We start from the raw sequence: 21407 nt of genomic DNA, 5'->3' as shown, positions 1-21407 counted from the left end.
AATAATTCTATATATTTAATCACAAAAGTCATTCTTCAAACATCATTGGCTACTTACAGTTCTGCTTCTAGTCATTTCTGAATAAAAGAACAAGAGTTCTAGAGGACTATACAGCAAATGCATCAAGCAGTTCAGTTTCTCTTTTAATTAGATTACTTTGAAAAGAAAACAGCTTTTTAATCAGAAGAATGTTGATGCAGGTTTAAAGGTATTTATCACTTCGATTACAAAGGCAGTTTTAGACATTCAATTTGTCACAGCCAGAGCTGCTTGCACATAACTGAAAAGCACTGCCAAGAATGTGGAAATATGATTCAAAATGCTTCTCAAATACACCCAAAATACCACCATTTTTGTAACATTACTAGCAAAAAACTTTCAAAAATATCAATTAGCCCAGCAATCCTGCACTTATCACTGGGGGGGAAAAATCATTTAAGTGTAGAAACTGTTTAAGTGTACATGTACTACTTCAGCATGAAGATTTGGATAGTGACATTTGTCTACAAGTTAGAAAAGCTTTCCAGAAACTCTTGGCATTACAAGACACCCATCTACTGGTGAGCCTCAAGCCAACAATGTGAGGCTTGAATGCGCAGCTCAAGTTTCAAATGACTGAAGAGACATGCTCCTCCCCCATGTTTTTCTAGGGTAGAACTTCCTGTTTGGGAAAGATCCTGCATTTATTGGATTTAAAAAATGTTTTCACTGTTTCTTTCTTACATTTTATAAAAAAACAAAAAGAACAGACAAACTATATCAGGTTTCAATTACAGTCATTGTGTTACTGCAAATAATAATTCATAACACATACAACTAAAAAGTTATCTTGAGCACCAAGTTTGAGAAATACTGAAACCAAGTGGTCAAAACGAATATATCTTATATTATAAACTACACAAATCCACAAGGAAAACAAACAGAAACACCAGTGCTGCCATAAAACTACACATTTATGAATAGTTCAGTTGAATGACCACAAGAGGACGTAGAACTCAAATGTACAAGTCTGAGAGAATTATTGTCTAGTCATCTTTAAGCCCTCCAAAAACAGCTGTAGGGACGCTCTTCTGTTCAAGCTGCACCTCTGTAAAGCCAAGAGGAAAAAGAGGAATTCATTAAAATACCTCCATCGGAAAATGTTTACAAAAAATATTCTGAAAATTGTACTGTGTCTTTCACGCACCATCCGGTCCTTGGTCTTCATCTTCTTCATCCTCATCATCATCGATGTCTATTTCATCAGGATTGGCTTGTTTGGCAAGTTCTGCCAGCTCACTGCGAGAAGTGTCACTCCTGCATAATTAAAGTGAAAAGGATTCATGTGCCTCAGCTTCCTTTGGAAGATGAAGTTCTGTTATATTAAAAAGAAAAAAAAAGAAATCTACAGATACTTTTAACTTAAAAAATAATGAAGAACAAACCTGACAAAGAGAATCTTCTCTTTGGGTTTAGGCTTGTCCTGTTCAGCCTCTGCAGCAAGCTGTTGTGCTTTCTGTTCCAACATCTTCATATCATCAATTCCCATCTGGCCTGGAGCAAGATCTGACACTGGACACCAGAAACAGATGGTTAGACAAATGCAGAACCACTTGGAAAAAAACAAAAACACACAAATAAATAAATACATAGAAAATGACACCTAAATGACCCTACGTTAATTCTTGAGTAGGTCTAGGAGGTTCCTTCAAGATTTGGAGTAAATACGGAGCATTCAACCATATCATTATAAATTGAAACATATCAAATAGCCAATATCTGATATAACACACAGTGATATTCATGTAACTACATCTAAATGGAGCACACTTTTAGGTTAATCCAACTTCTCCTACCAGTGCCTGTGGAGCTTGTTGTGGCCTTCAGCATCTGAGAGGACATAAAGTTGACCTGTGTGTTGTATGTAGCCTGGACACTTCGTTTGATCCTCAACATCTCTCTAATCGTGTCCTCATTTCCATGGCGGATCTCAAAATCTTTCCAGGTTTGCCAGAAATTAGCCGTCACCTGAAACGTCAAGTAAAAATTTGAAGAAATATAACCAAAGATTTTGAAGCAAATGTAGACAAATGACTAGAAGGGGTGAATTCACATACCCTTGGGTCACAGATCTGGGAGCAGTAGGAGTAGATTGCTCTACCACGATCAATCTCACCAAGTTTACTCTCCATGTCAGCAAACCGTAGACACATGTCTCTTGCATGCTCATCAGGAAGGACCTGGATAAACACAAACTGTATGAACACTGCACAGAACCATTTACCAAAACAAGGGATGCAACATGGTGTATTTTGTGAGTAACAGATCATGAGCAGAGGGGTGATGGGAAGTTTAATTTTGTAATGCAACTTTGTTCAGTAATTTAAGGTAACGAGTATTTTGTCCATCAGAATGTCAAGTTATTCTTTTTACATTAAGTATATGACTTCTGATCTTTGCATATAATAAAAATGCCATGAGTATGAACAACTTTACACAAAACAATGTAATAGGTTTTTTTAAGAGGCTGACTATTGTCTAGATTTATTATATCTGCAAAATGATAATGTGGTCAGTCATAAAATCAATTTTGCTCTTTAACTAATACGGATTATCTTACCAATTGTGGCTAAAATAAACATGATCACTGATTATAGTTTTCATCAATTTAATGAAATTCCATATCTAGCGATCTATAAATGTAATATGACCTTTGGGGCGACTGTGGCTCAGGGGGTTGGGAAGCGTATCTGTAACCGGAAGGTCACCGGTTCGATCCCCGGGCTCTCTGTCCTAGTCGTTGTGTCCTTGGGCAAGACACTTTACCTTACCACCTACTGGTGTTGGCCAGAGGGGCCGATGGCGCGATATGGCAGCCTTGCCTCTGTCAGTCTGCCCCTGGGCAGCTGTGGCTACAACCGTAAATTGCCTCCACCAGTGTGTGAATGCGAGAGTGAATGAATAGTGGCATTGTAAAGCGCTTTGGGTGCCTTGAAAAGCGCTATATAAATCCAATCCATATATTATATATTTACAATATTCCAACAGTGGCATAAAAGTGAATTAATTTGGGAAAAATCTCATTTCTGGCCAGAAAAGTCCTGTGATGAATAATGACATTCTGGAAAATGAACAATAAAAAGCTTTATAGCATCACATCAGGGCGGATCTTGTAATTATGAGTTTCGAATTTAAAAAAAAAAAAAAAGATTAAAAAGGATAATGCAGCTGTATGCAAGAGATAGGACAATGTTACTGTACCTCAATAGCCTTCTGGTAGATTGCTCTGGTATATGTAACTCCATAAATTTCAGCTGCTCTCTTGATGTAGATGTTAAACATGAGATGTCTCTCCTCAGTTTCTACTGCCTGTGTTGCTCTTTCATATACAGCCATAGCGTGTCGCGCCAATCCATACTCCTCCTCCAACTTGGCATACAGTAGATAAATAGCTGAAAAGAAAGCCATTGTGGTTAAGTACATTTTATAACGGAGGGGGGCACTTCAATGTACTAAATTTGTCAGTGTAATTCAACCAAAGATATTCACTCTTAGCAAATTTGGCTGGGCAGCCATCCAATGCCTGTTCAAATAAATCTCTGGCTCTTTCCAACTTCTTGCCCCCATATCGATCAATAAACTTGGTGAGGTAAGTGTTCCAGATGTCGTAAACATTTGGCCACTTGAAAAGAGCGATACCACGTTCATATGCCTGAAAGAAATATTAATAACACCATTAAAAAGAGTGCTACAGTCGACAAGGACAAATTGTATTTTGAAAATAAGTAGTGGTCTAGTGGATTAGCTACACATTATTACTTTAAAGCTTTCCTCAAAGTAGTTGTGCTCTTCAAGGAACATGGCGTAATTGATGATGATCTGTGGAGTGGCAATCCGGAGATCAATAATCCGGTCATAAACTGCTTTCGTAGACTGTCGAGAAAAAGAGAAAAGCTTAGACTTAACACATAAATGATTCTTAGACCAATATCAAATACTACTGGTATATAGGTCCCAAACCATATCACAGAAAATTACTGAACATACCTGGAAAGTGCCAAGACTTTCCTCCAAGTCTGCCAGCATTGACCAGACCTTCAAAGACTTGTAGACTCTGTTTTGGACAGGCTCAGAAGCATCAAAGTACTCTGCTTTCTTGGATGGGATAGCTGTTGCTTTCTAAATAAAATAAATACAAATATGTAAATGGTTTCATAAGTTTTTAAGGTGATGCAACTACTGATATTACACCCTTTGCTTAAAACTGCCTTCGTAAACAACTGCAAATATTTTTACTCAGTGCCAGTGAAACTACAGCCTATAACTTCAGTTACCAGGTATTAATTTTAAAATATACTTTCAAAAGACATTTAAATAACAAGTCTAACAAATGTCTTCTTTATTTCACAAACTGGTCATTCCCAAACAATATATGATGCCCACAAGATGTTCCTAAATATGGCTCCAAAAAGGATCATGTGCATGATGTATATGATGCAGATCAGTTACCCTCAGAATTCGTAGTGCCTGTTCGTAATTCTCATGACGAAGTTCCATCTCTCCATATTCACACCACACTGCAGCGAGGTCATCCACCTGTTTGTAGTTCACCTTGGTAGCCTTCTCAAAGATCGTCCTCGCCTGAGTTGAGTTAGTAAATAAAGTTAGTAAACACAGGGAACTAATAATAATAATAATAATGATAAGAAATAATCTGAAACAGGTAAATTGAAGTTTAAATAATGACTTACATCATCCAGCTGCTCATTTTCCTCATAGAATTTAGCAAAGAAAACCCAGAGCGAGTGAGGTTTCCCTGTGGCCTTCATTGGATCAATAGTCTGGACTGCCTCAGTGTATGTGTTGATGATCTGAAGAAAATAGGGCTATTTATTAGTAATTCTTTACATGAAGGTAGTTTTTTGTGTGAAATGCATATATTGTGACTTGTGCACTGTCCCAGCCATTCTCAAAATATTTAAAACCCACCTGTCGTGGATTTCCGTCATACAGTTTTACCCGCTTGTGCCACTCATGAACATTATGGGGGTTCTGTCTCAGGAGTACACTGTTCAACAAGAGGGGTCGCCGGGCAATGAGCTGCTCAAAGCGGGCAAGTCTTAGCTCCAGGTCTATGTCATCTGAGTGGAGAAAAAACAAAGAGTAACGTACACATGAACAAAAAAAAAAAACAAAAGAAAAATAAAAACAAAGACAGTTATCAAGTTTAACTGATGCACACATACTCACCATCCTCATCCTGCCCCATCTCAGCTGTAGTTTCCATCTTAGCAGCGATCATGCTCTCCTCAAATTGAGCATAACTGTCAAATACTTGTGTGAAATCCCTTACAGTGACTACTGTAAGGATGGCCTCTTCATAGACATCACGTGCCTGAGGAAAAAAAAATGTTTGGCTACAGTTGGACAAATTCACAGATAAAAAATTATTTTAATGCAAATGACTCAACCTAAAAAAACGTAAAGTAGAGATGTGTTTTAGTTAGTTAATTATATTAGGGGTGAAAATTAATGCTATTCAGAGGAAACACACTTTCTCAAAGTGGCCACTCCTGATGTAATAGTCAGCTAAGGAGCACCAAAGTTTTCCAAGTTGATCTGTGAAGCGAGTGAGGCCTCCTCGAATGATGGCTCCTACATTCAGAGAGGTCACCTTGTCAGGATTCTGGGAGATCAGGTCACATAGTTCATGCCACAGCTGTCCAAAAAAAAAAGAAGAAAAACATTTTTTTTAGATTTCTTTTCATTTAGCTTAAAAGGCGGGAATGTTGAAAAGTGTCTGGAAGAATCCCGTCTTACTTGATAGTTAGACTTTCCCTCTTTGGACACAAAGTTTTCATCATTGACAACAGCTGCTAGCCGCACAGCTGCTTCATCGAGGCGGCCAACAGACCGCAAGTAGTCTATGTATTCCTCTGCATTTTCTGGAGAAAGCTACAAGGTATCAAGAGAAGACAGTAAGACATTAAACATTCAGAAAGAAATATTTTCGCAGGTATTCTGTCTGAACAGATTAGGGAACTTGTCTATCTTTTAAAACTTTCTTAATCAGCCATAAAGCTTGTTATTGAATGCTTGTAAGGTCTTTTGGTTATCCAAAAGACCTTACAAGCTAAGAATCTTCAGATGCTACAGACAACATTTATGCCACAGAATACACTTTGAAAGATGACACCTGTAAAACAAAAATAAAATCAGAAATCACCTTAACATTTTAAATGACAGCTGCTGTATGGACTTAAGGTTGTGCAGTATGTTCTCACCTTAAGGTACCTGCGGTACACTCGGATGGCTGTCTCAGGCAACGGCAAGTCACGGACAAAGCGGAGATACAGAGGCCAGATGCGTGGGTGCTGAGTTACAGGAAGAGCTCTAAGTGCTCGGTCAAATGTTCTACGACTTCTTGTGATCTTGCATTGAGACACAAGGAACTGACAGTAATCCATCCATATTCTAGGCATCTAGTTTAAGCAAAGACAAATAGTTAGTTTTATGTAAAGCTCTTGCAGACCAAATATTACTTTTATGAGTAAAGTGGCTAAGCATCAAGTTCTATAGGAGGTATTACCTTGTGCATGAACACTAGTGCCCTTTCATGACAGTTATTGACTTCTTCATAGCCTGGTTCTGTGATACATTTCCCTTTGACTTGTTTTCGCCTCTCTCTCAGATAATTGTACCACAACTTATAGCTGCAAAAATGAGTGGGAAGGGTGGTTAGACACTCGGGAAATACTTGCTGCACAGAATCTTGTAAAATAATGTATAGTCTATGGGTTTTGAGTTATCCGTTGCTATTGGCTTCTCAGCACAATGTCCACAATTTTGTTGTAACGGTCTTGTTAGTTACCTGCCAGGGAGTTCTTTTAGAGCCCGCTCATATATCATATTGAGGGTAGATTTTGGTCCATTCTGTTTGAATTCGATGTAACGCATCCAGCACTTGACTGAATATGGATTCCTGATGATCTCCTCTTCATAAGGTAGATCGTCGTCCTCCTAGTATCCAAAAATCAAACAGCGGTGTTACTATTGTAGCGATTTTTCATAGTTAATAAATCATAAAAAGATCATTTCTTTGTTTCAAATGTGTAAACACAGTCGATTTGGTAAAACGTATCTCTGATTTCAAGTTTTATCAAACTTCCACATTAGCTAGAATAAAGTTAAAGTTCATGCTAGCTACCCAAAACCTCTAATCAACAAACACTAACAAATGTTCTGTGAAATAAACGGTGTAGTGTAACTTACAAATATAACATCGGTTTTTCCGTTTAATGTTTTCATTTCTTCACAGAAAAGGCGGCTGTTCCGGATAAAAGCTATGCTAACTTTAGCAAGCTAATACTAGCTTGCGTACTCAAAGCGTGTAACCCTCACAGGAACTTCCGGTGCCAGAGTGCACGAGCCCGAGTCACAAAAAACTACAAACGGCGCGATGTTTGTAGTTCAGAAAAGCTCTCGCGTACATTAGCCCAGAAAAATATGTTTACTGTTTATTGTGTCTAAAAAAAAATCTACATTTAATATCAAACGTCTTCTTTCGAGTAATTTATCTGACATTTACAGCAACAGTGTCTCTTTTTGGCACAGGAAAATATAACTTTATTAACTGAAGGAAATTAAATCCAATATAAAAATGCAATGACAGGTACATTTAAAATCTAGCAGATAAGCATTGTTTTAACTATCTGAGAAAGTGGTTAGCCATATGCTTGAATTTCAGTCTTGAAACATTTTCTGTAACTGTTTTCTTTAAATCATGGTAAGTGAAGCTCTGCTGGTAAAATGTTTTCTGTCAGGACAAGGCAAATAATAGTCCTAAAATATGTACAGTGCTTAAGCAGGTCATTAGGCCATACTGTGTAGGCTATCTTATATCAACATGTAAATCCCTGTAGTAAAATGATTACGGACTTGGGTCTCTAAGGACCCCAGGAATAAACTACTGTAAGAAAACACCATCTTGCAAAATGTTCTCATGATCTCAATCTGACCTTTTGTTAAAATCAAGGGATAAATGTACTGAATAAATACATTTGGTTCAAATATAGTTTTTTTCTGGTTGCACATGAAGCATCTAATATGTTTACAAGGAGCTATAAAAATTGCACAGTGTGACGAAACCTGCCTGCACCTATGATTATTGACTTAAAAGTTACAGAAAGGTATACCTTTGGGATCTGTGAATACACAAGTTAATAGAAATCCAGTTAATGAAAACAGAGAGCAAAATCTATTTATTTTTGCGGGACTTTTTTGTTTGTTTGTTTTTTACAAAAGCAAACATGCCATAATGTTTTATAGCTTTTAATAAACAACACCAGTTTCCCCTTTTTGACTGATATAATTATCTACACCATCATAACATCATCCCAGTCCTTAAGTTATTATGAACCCAGTTAGATTTATATAGTTCTATGTCAAGTTAAAGACAAAAAAACCTGTGATTCTCCATTTTGTTTGTTAATTCCTCTGAGTGGCATTCAGGCGGCTGTCAACCATTTGGGAGATTATATAAATTATTCTACTTTTGGGACTATGCTACTAATGTTTTAAAATGAAAGTCACACAGTTGATCAAGGGCACCATATTTCAAAAAGAAAAACAACATCAAATGTAGCTTGAGGATAAAGATCTTTGACCAAGGTTGTCTCTACTTACCCACACTATTAAACATGTTCATAGCCAGGGAATGGGAATTCATTTTGTAGGAGCACCTAAGAGGTCCTGGTGTACAGTTGCAGAACATTGGCACATCTCATATTCCTCTAATAAAACTGAATGTAAGGCCTTTTCCGTAAAGTTCAAGTGGTATTACACATTGCCTTATAAGCACTAGAAGAACATTTGCCAACCAGGCTGAGATAAGACCTATAATAAGTCCCACTCAGATAGATATGCCAATGCACTGCAACTGTATACCAGCAACACATGGAGGCTTCTCCAAAATTAATTTGCATTCGTACTAAGAACATGTTTAATGGTGTGGCTAAGTAGTGACAAACTCTCACTATAAAATAAAATAAATATTTCCCAAGATTCAAACTTTACCTGAGTTAATGATTTATTGGTTAAAATCCATGCTTAAAAATATGTTCATTGAGTAGCATCTATTTTAGTGCATACTTTAGACATTACACTTTTTATGAGCTAAAATAAAGCTATTGACAGTGCTTATTTAGAACATATTGCACAATATTACCAACATAAAATTGCATTATCTTTAAAATTGACATATTTTCTATGAGGGGTTTACTTTTCTTGTTTTTGAGTCATGTAAATGATACTACATTTTACAGTATTATAAATATCTGAAATGTGGACAAGCTATGACACTCAATACCAATGACATTTCAGTACATCTTTCCAAATGGAAAGAGGTAATGGGTTTAAAAAGGGAAGTCAAAGCAACAACTCCTGTAATAGATTATTTACGTTTTCAAAATGGCTTTAATTTGATCGTTTTGTATCATTCAACAAGGATGACATAGAACATACAATGTCCCATGCAATAAAGGAACTTGAAGCTGCTTTATTTGCCTATTTATTTATTTATTTATTTGTATTTTCAATCTTACTATACTTCTATAAAATTATTTTCCGGCTTGACTGATTAATTTATATTTAGTTTTCCTTTTCCTGTATTGGAACTATTTTCTCATTTAAGCAAGATAAAATCTGGTACACAAAAAGCTGAGTAAACATAATATGTCACAAGAGGGGTCTTAAATGACAAGGATGCTTGACCAAATCGAGAGGCAGACTGCTGCTGACCAAGCTGTTTAAGCCTGTATAAAAGCAACTACTTCAGTCTCGTCGGAGAACTGAAAGGCATCCTCAACAGGTCAGTGCTTGTTTGTTTATTAAACTGAATTAACTTTTACTCAAATTTATCGTACCCTTTCTTCCATTTTTTCAGTTTAGCACTGGTAAAGGAAAGGAAATATCAAATGCTACTGATTTACTGATCAAATAGATTAAATCTTTGATTAAGAGTTGAAATGAAACAGTTGAAATGTTGTGTATGGATTACTGAATGTTTGAAAACCGTAAAAAATTATGCAACCAAGCAAGACTGCTTAACTAAAATTCTGTGTGATGTGACTGCTGTAGGTGATAGCAGTACAAATATGTTGACTTTGTGTTTTCTTCCATCTATATTTACCTTTAAATGCATCTTCAGATAACAACAGATCAGAGCCACTCAGTCGGGATAAAGTGAGGTGAGATGTGTGTTAAATAACACAACTCCCAAATGGTTATAATAATGTTCATTAAAAAATATTTCCAAATTATGTAAAACTATATCACAATTAAACATGTCCCAACTCATTCATATTCCTTCTCCTTTTGTCAGTTACCACTAAAGTGCCAAAATGAGCACAGACGCAGAGATGGAGCAGTATGGCCATGCGGCCATTTATCTCCGCAAGCCAGAAAGGGAGAGGATTGAGGCCCAGACTGCTCCATTTGATGCCAAGTCGGCTTACTTTGTGACTGATCCTGAGGAGATGTATGTCAAGGGCAAACTTGTCAAGAAGGAGGGTGGTAAAGCCACTGTTGAGACACTTAAAGGAAAGGTAAGTGAATATTCATAAAAGATTCTAACTTCAACAATTATAACCCTTCAACTTTCTCAGGAAAACAGATAAGATTAACGTTATATATTAAATAATGTACTTATCAATTTTTTTATTGTTTTTTTTTTTATGTAGACAGTCACTGTAAAAGAGGATGACATCCACCCCATGAATCCCCCAAAGTTTGATAAAATTGAGGACATGGCCATGATGACCCACCTCAATGAGCCTGCCGTGCTGTTTAACCTCAAAGAGCGTTTTGCATCATGGATGATCTATGTAAGTGTTTAACAAACATTTAATAATGGTGTTTTCTGATCTCTACTTTTCAGTACTGGAGAGAACTCATTACAATGATAAAGATGTTCAGTGTGGACACAATGACATTTGTGAACTTACTCTGCTTTCCAGACTTATTCCGGCCTCTTCTGTGTCGTCGTGAATCCCTACAAGTGGCTTCCTGTGTATGATGCTCAGGTTGTCGTGGCATACAGGGGCAAAAAGAGGATTGAGGCTCCACCCCACATCTTTTCCATCTCTGATAATGCCTATCAGTTCATGCTCACTGGTATGTCTTATTTTAGGGGATATACTAAGTGTATATATGTATGTATGTATATATATATATATATATATATATATATATATATATATATATATATATGTATTTGATCATTTGTGGTTTTAAATTAACAATTAATTTAAGTATTTGTTCTTTTCAGATCGTGAGAACCAGTCTATCCTCATCACGTAAGTAATATACCAATAAATGAATGTCACATATGAAAAAACACAATAAAACTCAATTCAACTCTTTCTTTAACCAGCGGAGAATCTGGTGCAGGAAAGACTGTCAACACTAAGCGTGTCATCCAGTACTTCGCAATAATTGCAATGACTGGATCCAAGAAGGCAGAGCCTACACCTGGCAAGATGCAGGTATAACTGCTTTTATTTGGAAAAAGTAAGTAAAGTTTTTACAATATACCAACAAATGTGTAACATAATTTTTCTAGGGTTCCCTGGAAGATCAAATCATTGCAGCTAACCCACTGCTGGAGGCATATGGTAATGCCAAGACTGTGAGGAATGACAACTCCTCTCGCTTTGTAAGTGTTGGAACAGAAAAAAATAACAGGTTTTAAAGCAAACTGTCAAAATAACTGTTAATTTAAATCTGATATGTTTAGGGTAAATTTATCAGAATTCATTTTGCAACCACTGGCAAGCTGGCTTCAGCTGATATTGAAACATGTAAGCTATTTTTATTTTTTTTATTTATTTATTTATTTTTTACATTTTATTCACTGTTGCTGTCTGATGTTATGAAATCTGCATGCTTTTGTCTGACACTGAATTTTTGGTCTTAGATCTGCTGGAGAAGTCCCGTGTCACCTTCCAGTTGTCTGCTGAGAGGAGCTACCATATCTTCTATCAGCTGATGACAGGCCACAAGCCTGAGCTCCTGGGTAGGTACTGACAGCTATTTGTACCATGAAGCTGAATTTAGTTTCATAACATTTATTTATGCATTTCTTCTGGTCTTTCAGAGGCTCTTCTGATCACCACAAATCCCTTTGACTATCCAATGATCAGTCAGGGTGAAGTGACTGTCAAAAGCATTAATGATGTGGAGGAGTTCATTGCAACAGATGTAAAGACTCAGTTCACTGCAAATATATATATATATATATATATATATATATATATATATAGAGAGAGAGAGAGAGAGAGAGAGAGAGAGAGAGAGAGAGAGAGAGGACAAAAATATCACAATGTTAATTAATACCTTTTATGTGCAATTCAGACTGCAATTGACATCTTGGGCTTCACTGCTGAGGAAAAGGTGGGAATCTACAAGCTGACTGGTGCTGTGATGCATCATGGCAACATGAAATTCAAGCAGAAGCAGCGTGAGGAGCAGGCTGAACCTGATGGCACTGAGGGTAAATGAGAAAAATCTACTAAATCTGTTGATTCACAGAAGATTAGAGTCTAACTTGGGCTAACTAAATATTTTCCAGTTGACCAAAAGCATTAAATTTCTATTTATCAATCAGTGGCTGATAAAATCGCCTACCTCATGGGTCTGAACTCAGCTGACATGCTGAAGGCGCTGTGCTACCCAAGAGTTAAAGTTGGCAATGAGATGGTGACTAAAGGTCAGACCGTCCAACAGGTAAGTGAGTAAAAGTTTTAAAATATTTGCATTTTGACATATGAACATATACTATTATCTATCTATTCATTTATTTATTTTTGAGAAAAACAAATTAAAATTCTCTTATTCCAGGTCAACAATGCTGTCTCGGCTCTGTGCAAATCCGTATATGAGAAAATGTTCTTGTGGATGGTTATCCGTATCAATGAGATGCTGGACACAAAGCAGCCCAGACAGTTCTTCATTGGAGTGCTGGATATCGCTGGGTTTGAGATCTTTGATGTAAGCGCCTAAGGAATATTTGAGTATTTTTGAAGAAAAACACTCTTTTGCTATGAAATTAAATACCTTTGTACTATTACAGTTCAACAGCTTGGAGCAACTCTGCATCAACTTCACCAATGAGAAACTGCAACAGTTTTTCAACCATCACATGTTTGTCCTGGAGCAAGAGGAGTACAAGAAAGAAGGCATTGAATGGGAGTTCATTGACTTTGGTATGGACTTGGCTGCCTGCATTGAGCTTATTGAGAAGGTAAACAGCTGCTCAGGAAGAAATGTACATGCTACCTCCATAAAATATTAATATATTATGTAACATATGTTGCATATGTTATCTCTGTTGAAATTTTAATATGACATGTGCCATTTTCTCAGCCAATGGGCATCTTCTCCATCCTTGAAGAGGAGTGCATGTTTCCCAAGGCCTCTGACACAACGTTCAAGAACAAGCTGCACGATCAGCATCTTGGCAAGACCAAATGTTTTGAGAAGCCAAAGCCTGCAAAGGGCAAGGCTGAGGCACACTTCTCCCTGGTTCACTATGCTGGTACAGTGGACTACAATATCACTGGCTGGCTGGACAAGAACAAGGACCCACTGAATGACTCAGTTGTGCAGCTCTACCAGAAGTCTTCAAACAAACTGTTGGCCCTCCTATATGCAGCCCATGCTGGAGCTGATGGTAAGAAACAAAAGTGCTCACAAACTCCTGTGTCCAGTACAGATAGTATGTATCTGTCTAATAACTATAATGTGCATACTGTAGACTAATATGTATACTGTGAAAAATATTCATTAAATTCCAATAATGAAATTTACTATTTATGAAAACAGAGGCTGCTGGGGGTGGCAAAAAAGGTGGTAAGAAGAAGGGTGGTTCCTTTCAGACTGTGTCTGCTCTTTTCAGAGTATGTATAGATTTGTATTGCAGGAAAAATAATTTTTTACTCATATTTAAATATTATTAACCTACTATCTAATGATGTTGATCTACAGGAGAATCTGGCCAAGCTGATGACCAACTTAAGAAGCACTCATCCTCACTTTGTCCGTTGCCTGATTCCCAATGAGTCAAAGACCCCAGGTAAAACCCCCACAGTCCTACTGACTGCTCAACACATTACACAGTGACATAAATAAAGTTTTGAAACATTATCAATTTCTGACTCTCAGGTCTTATGGAGAACGCCCTGGTCATCCACCAGCTGAGGTGTAACGGTGTACTGGAGGGCATCAGAATCTGCAGAAAGGGTTTCCCCAGCAGAATCCTCTATGGTGACTTCAAGCAGAGGTGTCAATTTGAGTTTAAGAGTGGCAAATTAATTTTATCTTATTGAAAACACTTTTGTGAAGAACATCATACCAAAAGATGAAATGCCTATGAGTAAAATGATGATTCTCTCTTGAAGATACAAAGTGTTGAATGCCAGCGTCATCCCTGAGGGACAGTTCATTGACAACAAGAAAGCTTCAGAGAAGCTGCTTGGCTCCATTAATGTGGATCACACACAGTACAAGTTTGGGCACACAAAGGTACACCTCATTATTTTAATGAGCGTAAATAGAGTGTCCATTTGCACAGCACTTATTGTTATTATTTTATTATTTTTCCATAACAAAATAGGTGTTCTTCAAAGCTGGTCTGCTGGGCACTCTTGAGGAGATGAGAGATGAGAAACTGGCTGAGCTGGTGACCATGACTCAGGCTCTCTGCAGAGGATACGTCATGAGGAAAGAGTTTGTGAAGATGATGGAGAGGAGGTAACATTGTCATACTAAACTCTATTGTATTCTCTTTTGTATTTCCTTTCTCATATTAAGACCCAACGACACTAAAAGTAACACTCTCATGTTTGGTTTTTAGAGAATCTATCTACACCATCCAGTACAACATCCGTTCTTTCATGAATGTCAAGAACTGGCCATGGCTGAAAGTATACTTCAAGATCAAGCCTCTTCTGAAGAGTGCTGAGACTGAGAAGGAGTTGCAGAACATGAAGGAGAACTATGAGAAGATGAAGACAGACCTGGCTGCTGCTCTGGCTAAGAAGAAGGAACTGGAAGAGAAGATGGTCGGCCTGCTGCAGGAGAAGAATGACCTGCAACTTCAAGTGTCTGCAGTAAGTAATAAACAAAAGAACAAATATATAATGCCTATAATCTCTTGTATGCATGTTAGCTGATTCTGACCGTGTATGTGGCACAACAGAGTGTAGATTTTTTTAAATGAATAATGAGCAACTGCCAAGACACACGACATGACAACACTAAATTATACATTGTTTTCTGTTCCATGTATTATAGGAAGTTGACAATCTCTCTGATGCTGAAGAAAGGTGTGAGGGGCTCATTAAGAGCAAGATCCAGCTTGAGGCCAAACTCAAAGAGACAAGTGAGAGACTGGAGGATGAAGAGGAAATCAATGCTGAGCTGACTGCCAAGAAGAGGAAGCTGGAGGATGAATGCTCTGAGCTAAAGAAGGACATTGATGACTTGGAGCTCACCTTGGCCAAAGTGGAGAAGGAGAAACATGCCACAGAAAACAAGGTTCAATTTATCTATATCTGAGAGGAAAAATGACTCTAAATGAAAATATATTCATTCTTTCCTGAGATATAGTTGTTAAGTTATATTTAAATACATCCTTTGTACAATTCTTAGGTGAAAAACCTGACAGAGGAGATGGCATCTCAGGATGAGGCCATTGCCAAGTTAACAAAGGAGAAGAAAGCCTTACAAGAGGCCCATCAGCAAACACTGGATGATCTCCAGGCAGAGGAGGACAAAGTCAACACTCTGACCAAGGCCAAGACAAAGCTGGAACAGCAAGTTGATGATGTAAGAAAATTATAATCATATAGCTTTTTAATGGAAAGAGTATTGAATCATTGTCTTTCCAACCACTTGAATCAACTGACATGACTTTATAGCTTGAGGGTTCACTGGAGCAAGAGAAGAAGCTCCGCATGGACCTTGAGAGAGCCAAGAGGAAGCTGGAGGGAGATCTGAAACTGGCCCAGGAATCCATAATGGATCTGGAGAATGACAAGCAGCAGTCTGATGAGAAAATCAAGAAGTAGGGCATTTTTCCGTTATTACTAGCAAAGTTTGTTTGTTAGATCGTCCACTCCATAAATGTAGACTACAAAAAGTCACCTGCAGCTAAATGTAGTGCTGTAAGATCTGACATGTTTATGCCCTACTTTGTCCACAAATCTCTAATGCCAAACAATAATGTCATCACTCAATGACTTCATTTCTTAACTATGTTTCTGTGAGTAGCAGCGAAATGGTAAGCTTTCTTTACTTCAAAGCTTTCTTTACATGTTCAAATCTATAATACTGAATTTGTTCTTCTTGTCCTGTTACAGGAAGGACTTTGAAATCAGCCAGCTTCTCAGCAAAATTGAGGATGAACAAACCCTTGGTGCTCAACTCCAGAAGAAGATCAAAGAACTGCAGGTAACACTGTTATAACTCAATAATATATTCACTGAATTTAAAGCATGTTCAATGGGTAATGTCCTTTTCATATTGTCATTGCACTAGGCTCGTATTGAGGAGCTGGAAGAGGAGATTGAGGCTGAGAGGGCAGCTCGGGCTAAGGTAGAGAAGCAGAGAGCCGACCTCTCCAGGGAGCTTGAAGAGATCAGCGAGAGGCTCGAGGAAGCTGGTGGAGCAACAGCTGCTCAGATTGAGATGAACAAGAAGCGAGAGGCTGAGTTCCAGAAACTGCGTCGTGATCTTGAGGAATCAACTCTGCAGCATGAAGCTACTGCAGCAGCTCTCCGTAAGAAGCAGGCTGACACTGTTGCAGAGCTCGGAGAGCAGATCGACAACCTCCAGCGTGTCAAACAGAAGCTGGAGAAAGAGAAGAGCGAGTACAAGATGGAGATTGATGACCTCTCCAGCAACATGGAGGCTGTTGCTAAAGCAAAGGTGCGGACAGTATTTATAGAGAACAGATTTTTTCTTTTTTACTTTTCAGGACCGCCAAAGCAGCTCATTAACTGTTAACATGGATATGGCATTACTTGGTGACAGGGCAACTTGGAGAAAATGTGCAGGACTCTTGAGGATCAACTAAGTGAACTCAAAGCCAAAAATGATGAGAATGTTCGTCAGCTGAATGACATTAATGCCCAGAAGGCGAGACTTCAAACAGAGAATGGTAAGTGATGTATAACAAAGAAACAGTCTTTTGGTGGCGTTATCAGTTTTGCACATTCACACATAGGTGACCAAAAGCAACAAACAATCAGTGGGGGAAATTAAATAACCTGAGCTTAGTACATGTGTGTTAATTACAGGTGAGTATTCTAGGCAGCTTGAGGAGAAAGAAGCTCTTGTTTCTCAGCTCACAAGGGGCAAGCAGGCCTTCACTCAGCAGACTGAGGAACTGAAGAGACACGTTGAGGAGGAAGTGAAGGTCTGAACTATTTCCTGTCTTCTTTTTTGTCATAGCACTTACTAATTTAAACACATAAGTTTTAAATCAGCTGGGCTGTCCTCTAATTTGGTTCCTAGTTGTTACCATTTAAATATCTCATCCTCTCAGCATTAGACTTTAAGATTGACTTAAACATTAAAGTTGTCCATCTGACATTGATTGTGTATTCAACAGGCCAAGAATGCTCTTGCTCATGCTGTTCAGTCAGCACGTCATGACTGTGATCTGCTCAGAGAGCAGTTTGAGGAGGAGCAGGAGGCCAAGGCTGAGCTGCAGCGAGGAATGTCCAAGGCCAACAGTGAGGTGGCTCAGTGGCGATCCAAATATGAGACTGATGCTATCCAGCGAACTGAGGAGCTGGAGGAGGCCAAGTAAGTCATGATACTTTCATTGTCCTAATTGGGTTTCACAGTTTTTTCATTAAACAACTACAAAATTATTTAAACGATAGGAAAAAGCTTGCCCAGCGCCTGCAGGAGGCTGAGGAATCCATTGAGGCTGTGAACTCCAAGTGTGCCTCACTGGAAAAGACCAAGCAGAGGCTGCAGGGTGAGGTGGAGGACCTCATGATTGATGTGGAGAGAGCTAATGCTCTGGCTGCCAACCTTGACAAGAAGCAGAGGAACTTTGATAAAGTAAAGTTTAAACATAACATATCATCAAAATAAACATACAGGTATAATAACAACCAACTAATTAACCTATATTAACATAGGTCCTGGCAGAATGGAAGCAGAAGTATGAGGAGAACCAGGCAGAGCTGGAAGGAGCCCAAAAGGAGGCTCGTTCTCTCAGCACTGAGTTGTTCAAGATGAAGAACTCATATGAAGAGGCTCTGGATCATCTTGAGACCATGAAGAGAGAGAACAAGAACTTGCAGCGTATGTCAATAAATAAAATTATATCTTATGAGGGTTATCCTCTGACCTTTATAAATGTACTTTATAGAACCCATGTAAATGTTATCTGTTTGAAAACTGTATTTCGGAAGATTCTGTGAGATTTTGAATCTAACTCTAATTGCTGTGTGGTCTGAAATTTAAGAACAAATATTACTTTCAAAGTGCTGTTTTATTCTTATTCATTTTTTATTCTTATGCTGTAGAGGAGATCTCAGATCTGACTGAGCAGATTGGTGAAACAGGAAAGACCATCCATGAGCTGGAAAAGGCCAAGAAGACTGTTGAGACTGAGAAGTCTGAAATTCAGACAGCTCTGGAGGAAGCTGAGGTATTTTATAGAAATTGACTTTGAAAGAAAGCAAAGGAAAACATGTTTTATCAACTTTATGTTGAAATGATTTTTTTAACATAGCTGTTTAAATCATTTAAAGGGAACTCTGGAGCACGAGGAGGCCAAGATCCTTCGTATTCAGCTTGAGCTAAACCAGGTGAAAGGTGAGATTGACAGGAAGCTGGCAGAGAAGGACGAGGAGATGGAGCAGATCAAGAGGAACAGCCAGAGGGTGATTGACTCCATGCAGAGCACTCTTGATGCTGAGGTCAGGAGCAGGAATGATGCCCTGAGAGTCAAGAAGAAGATGGAGGGAGACCTGAATGAGATGGAGATTCAGCTGAGCCATGCCAATAGACAGGCTGCTGAGGCCCAGAAACAACTGAGGAATGTCCAAGGACAGCTCAAGGTGAGTTGGTAGATGATTTGTTAAAAAATAAAATGGTTATTTATTTATTTATTTAATCAGGATGCCCAACTGCACCTGGATGATGCTCTCAGAGGACAGGAAGACATGAAGGAGCAGGTCGCCATGGTGGAGCGCAGAAATGGTCTCATGGTAGCTGAAATCGAAGAGTTGAGAGTCGCTCTGGAGCAGACAGAGAGAGGACGCAAAGTAGCTGAGCAGGAGTTGGTTGATGCTAGTGAGCGTGTTGGACTGCTTCACTCTCAGGTTGGTATTCATTATTTTACAAGAACTTTGAGATATAAGAGAGTGAGAATCACATCATTAAAACTGTTCTCTTTCATTCAGAACACCAGTCTTTTGAACACCAAGAAGAAGCTGGAGGCTGACTTTGTCCAGGTTCAGGGTGAGGTGGATGATGCAGTTCAGGAAGCAAGAAATGCTGAGGAGAAGGCCAAAAAGGCTATCACTGATGTAAGTTATTACTTTACAAGCCTTCTTTTCTTTTCAAAATTCTTGTTCATGCTTGATCAATAATGCCAACACCACCCATACTTTCAGGCTGCCATGATGGCTGAGGAGCTGAAGAAGGAGCAGGACACCAGTGCTCACCTGGAGAGGATGAAGAAGAACCTGGAGGTCACAGTCAAGGACCTGCAGCACCGTCTGGATGAGGCAGAGAACCTCGCCCTGAAGGGTGGCAAGAAGCAGCTCCAGAAACTGGAGTCCAGGGTATGTACTCTATATAAAGTCCAGCTATTATTAAGTGTAACACTTTGATTCTCTCATAAGAACTCATTTTTCTCTCTACTCTAACATTTATTTTTAACATGGCATTTAAGGTCCGTGAATTGGAAGGTGAAGTTGAAGCTGAGCAAAGACGTGGAGCTGATGCTGTTAAAGGAGTCCGCAAATATGAGAGGAGAGTGAAGGAGCTCACTTACCAGGTGATTACACATTTATATAAATATTCACCTTATTCAAGTCCCTAAACTCTTTCTTCTCTTGCCAGCAGTAACAGTTTTTTATCTATACAGACTGAGGAGGACAAGAAGAATGTGGTGAGACTTCAGGATCTGGTGGACAAACTGCAGCTCAAAGTCAAGGCTTACAAGAGACAGGCTGAGGACGCTGTGAGTAAAATAGTTTTTGATTTTACATATGGGAAGCACAACTTCATGAGAAATGACACAGGCAGAAATTATCAAACACATAAAGAAAGAGAGATGCAAAAGGGACCAACATCTCATGAGAATTTCATGTCAATAGCACTTTTAGAAATATATTTACTTTGAAAATGGGTGACAAGTTCAAAGCTTATTTTACCTGCTGTATGATCAGATATTTTTTAAACAATGCAACATACTGTAACACTGAACAGGAGGAACAGGCCAACACCCACATGTCCAGACTGCGAAAGGTCCAGCATGAGATGGAGGAAGCTCAGGAGCGTGCTGACATTGCTGAATCTCAGGTTAACAAACTGAGAGCCAAGAGCCGTGATGCTGGAAAGGTAATTCATTTAATTTGATTTTACACAAAATGTACCTTTGTTTACTGGTTTTGTTCTTTATAGTATCCCAAAGTATTAATTTACTAGTATATAGACCTTTAATTTAAGGTGTAGACAATAGTGCAACACCACATGGGACCAGAGTTTTTAATATGTGTTGAATAATTATGTTTTCCATCATTTTTTCCAGGGTGAAAAGGCTGAATAAGAGACATCTTTTGGAATCTTTTGACAGTGTTCATAAAATATGAACTACCTGTTGAACTGACAGCTGATAATGTATTAATTCAATAAAATCTTAAATTATGATTTAATGATATTTATTCAGCATCATTTACTGTCTATTCTATGAAAGTCACATTTCGATACGCAATGTCTGACACAGTAGCTTCCTCAGAATAATTATGAATTAGGACATTGTCCTGGTTAATTAGGACAGCCCTTTTGCTGAGTGTTTCCAAAAGCTTTTTGCATTAGAGATAGCTGGGTTAACATTTGTCAACATTTACTTCCATAGCCATTAAAAAGGCTTTCGGTGTTAATACATAGTATGAATTAAATATTTTATTTGTATGTGATGAATGCTCATAGTAAATATATACACAGACATTATCATATAATGACCATGGTGTAGTATGAATGGTAATAAAGGAGGTCCTCCTTAGGAATATTGTAAAACTTATAAAATAGAGTTAAAAGTCCAAACTTTATGCTGTCCTTCGTTTTTTCCAGACCCGTCCCATCGGCCGTATTAGAGTAATTGTCGGGCCAATTATGGC

General features: G+C 38.3%; 2 protein-coding genes across 2 annotated transcripts; one reads left to right on the top strand and one right to left on the bottom strand.

The window, feature by feature from the left end:
• Positions 1–7378, bottom strand: xab2 (XPA binding protein 2). The gene is made up of 19 exons (XM_085271550.1): positions 7252–7378; positions 6851–6999; positions 6569–6692; positions 6264–6461; positions 5800–5934; positions 5534–5698; positions 5230–5374; positions 4969–5120; positions 4731–4850; positions 4489–4620; positions 4027–4158; positions 3799–3912; positions 3529–3691; positions 3241–3431; positions 2097–2219; positions 1836–2007; positions 1425–1551; positions 1187–1296; positions 1–1087 (listed from the first exon to the last, which is right to left on the bottom strand). The coding sequence occupies exons 1-19, from the start codon at positions 7285–7287 to the stop codon at positions 1026–1028; spliced, it is 2550 nt and encodes an 849-aa protein (XP_085127676.1). The 5' UTR covers positions 7288–7378; the 3' UTR covers positions 1–1025.
• Positions 7379–9823: 2445 nt separating this feature from the next.
• Positions 9824–20962, top strand: LOC146576350 (myosin heavy chain, fast skeletal muscle-like). Its single transcript, XM_085271536.1, has 41 exons — positions 9824–9847; positions 10187–10226; positions 10361–10583; positions 10719–10862; positions 10995–11151; positions 11306–11333; positions 11411–11522; positions 11600–11692; positions 11774–11837; positions 11954–12052; positions 12134–12237; positions 12391–12529; positions 12644–12762; positions 12877–13026; positions 13109–13279; positions 13402–13708; positions 13861–13934; positions 14023–14110; positions 14200–14317; positions 14436–14559; positions 14651–14787; positions 14891–15146; positions 15331–15573; positions 15688–15864; positions 15957–16102; positions 16398–16488; positions 16576–16965; positions 17071–17197; positions 17337–17455; positions 17651–17847; positions 17928–18111; positions 18192–18357; positions 18582–18706; positions 18810–19118; positions 19179–19382; positions 19464–19589; positions 19677–19847; positions 19958–20062; positions 20153–20248; positions 20497–20628; positions 20819–20962. The coding sequence occupies exons 3-41, from the start codon at positions 10380–10382 to the stop codon at positions 20834–20836; spliced, it is 5814 nt and encodes a 1937-aa protein (XP_085127662.1). The 5' UTR covers positions 9824–9847; positions 10187–10226; positions 10361–10379; the 3' UTR covers positions 20837–20962.
• Positions 20963–21407: the final 445 nt, after the last annotated feature.

This window comes from Mchenga conophoros, linkage group LG4 (genome assembly GCF_057382185.1).
Source record: "Mchenga conophoros isolate Kocher_MC1m ecotype Shallow Benthic linkage group LG4, M_conophoros_male_GT1.1, whole genome shotgun sequence".
In the NCBI taxonomy this organism is placed as follows: Eukaryota; Metazoa; Chordata; class Actinopteri; order Cichliformes; family Cichlidae; genus Mchenga; species Mchenga conophoros.
The sequence above is the reverse complement of the archived record's forward strand: the minus strand, read 5'-3'. Positions and strand labels throughout refer to the sequence as shown.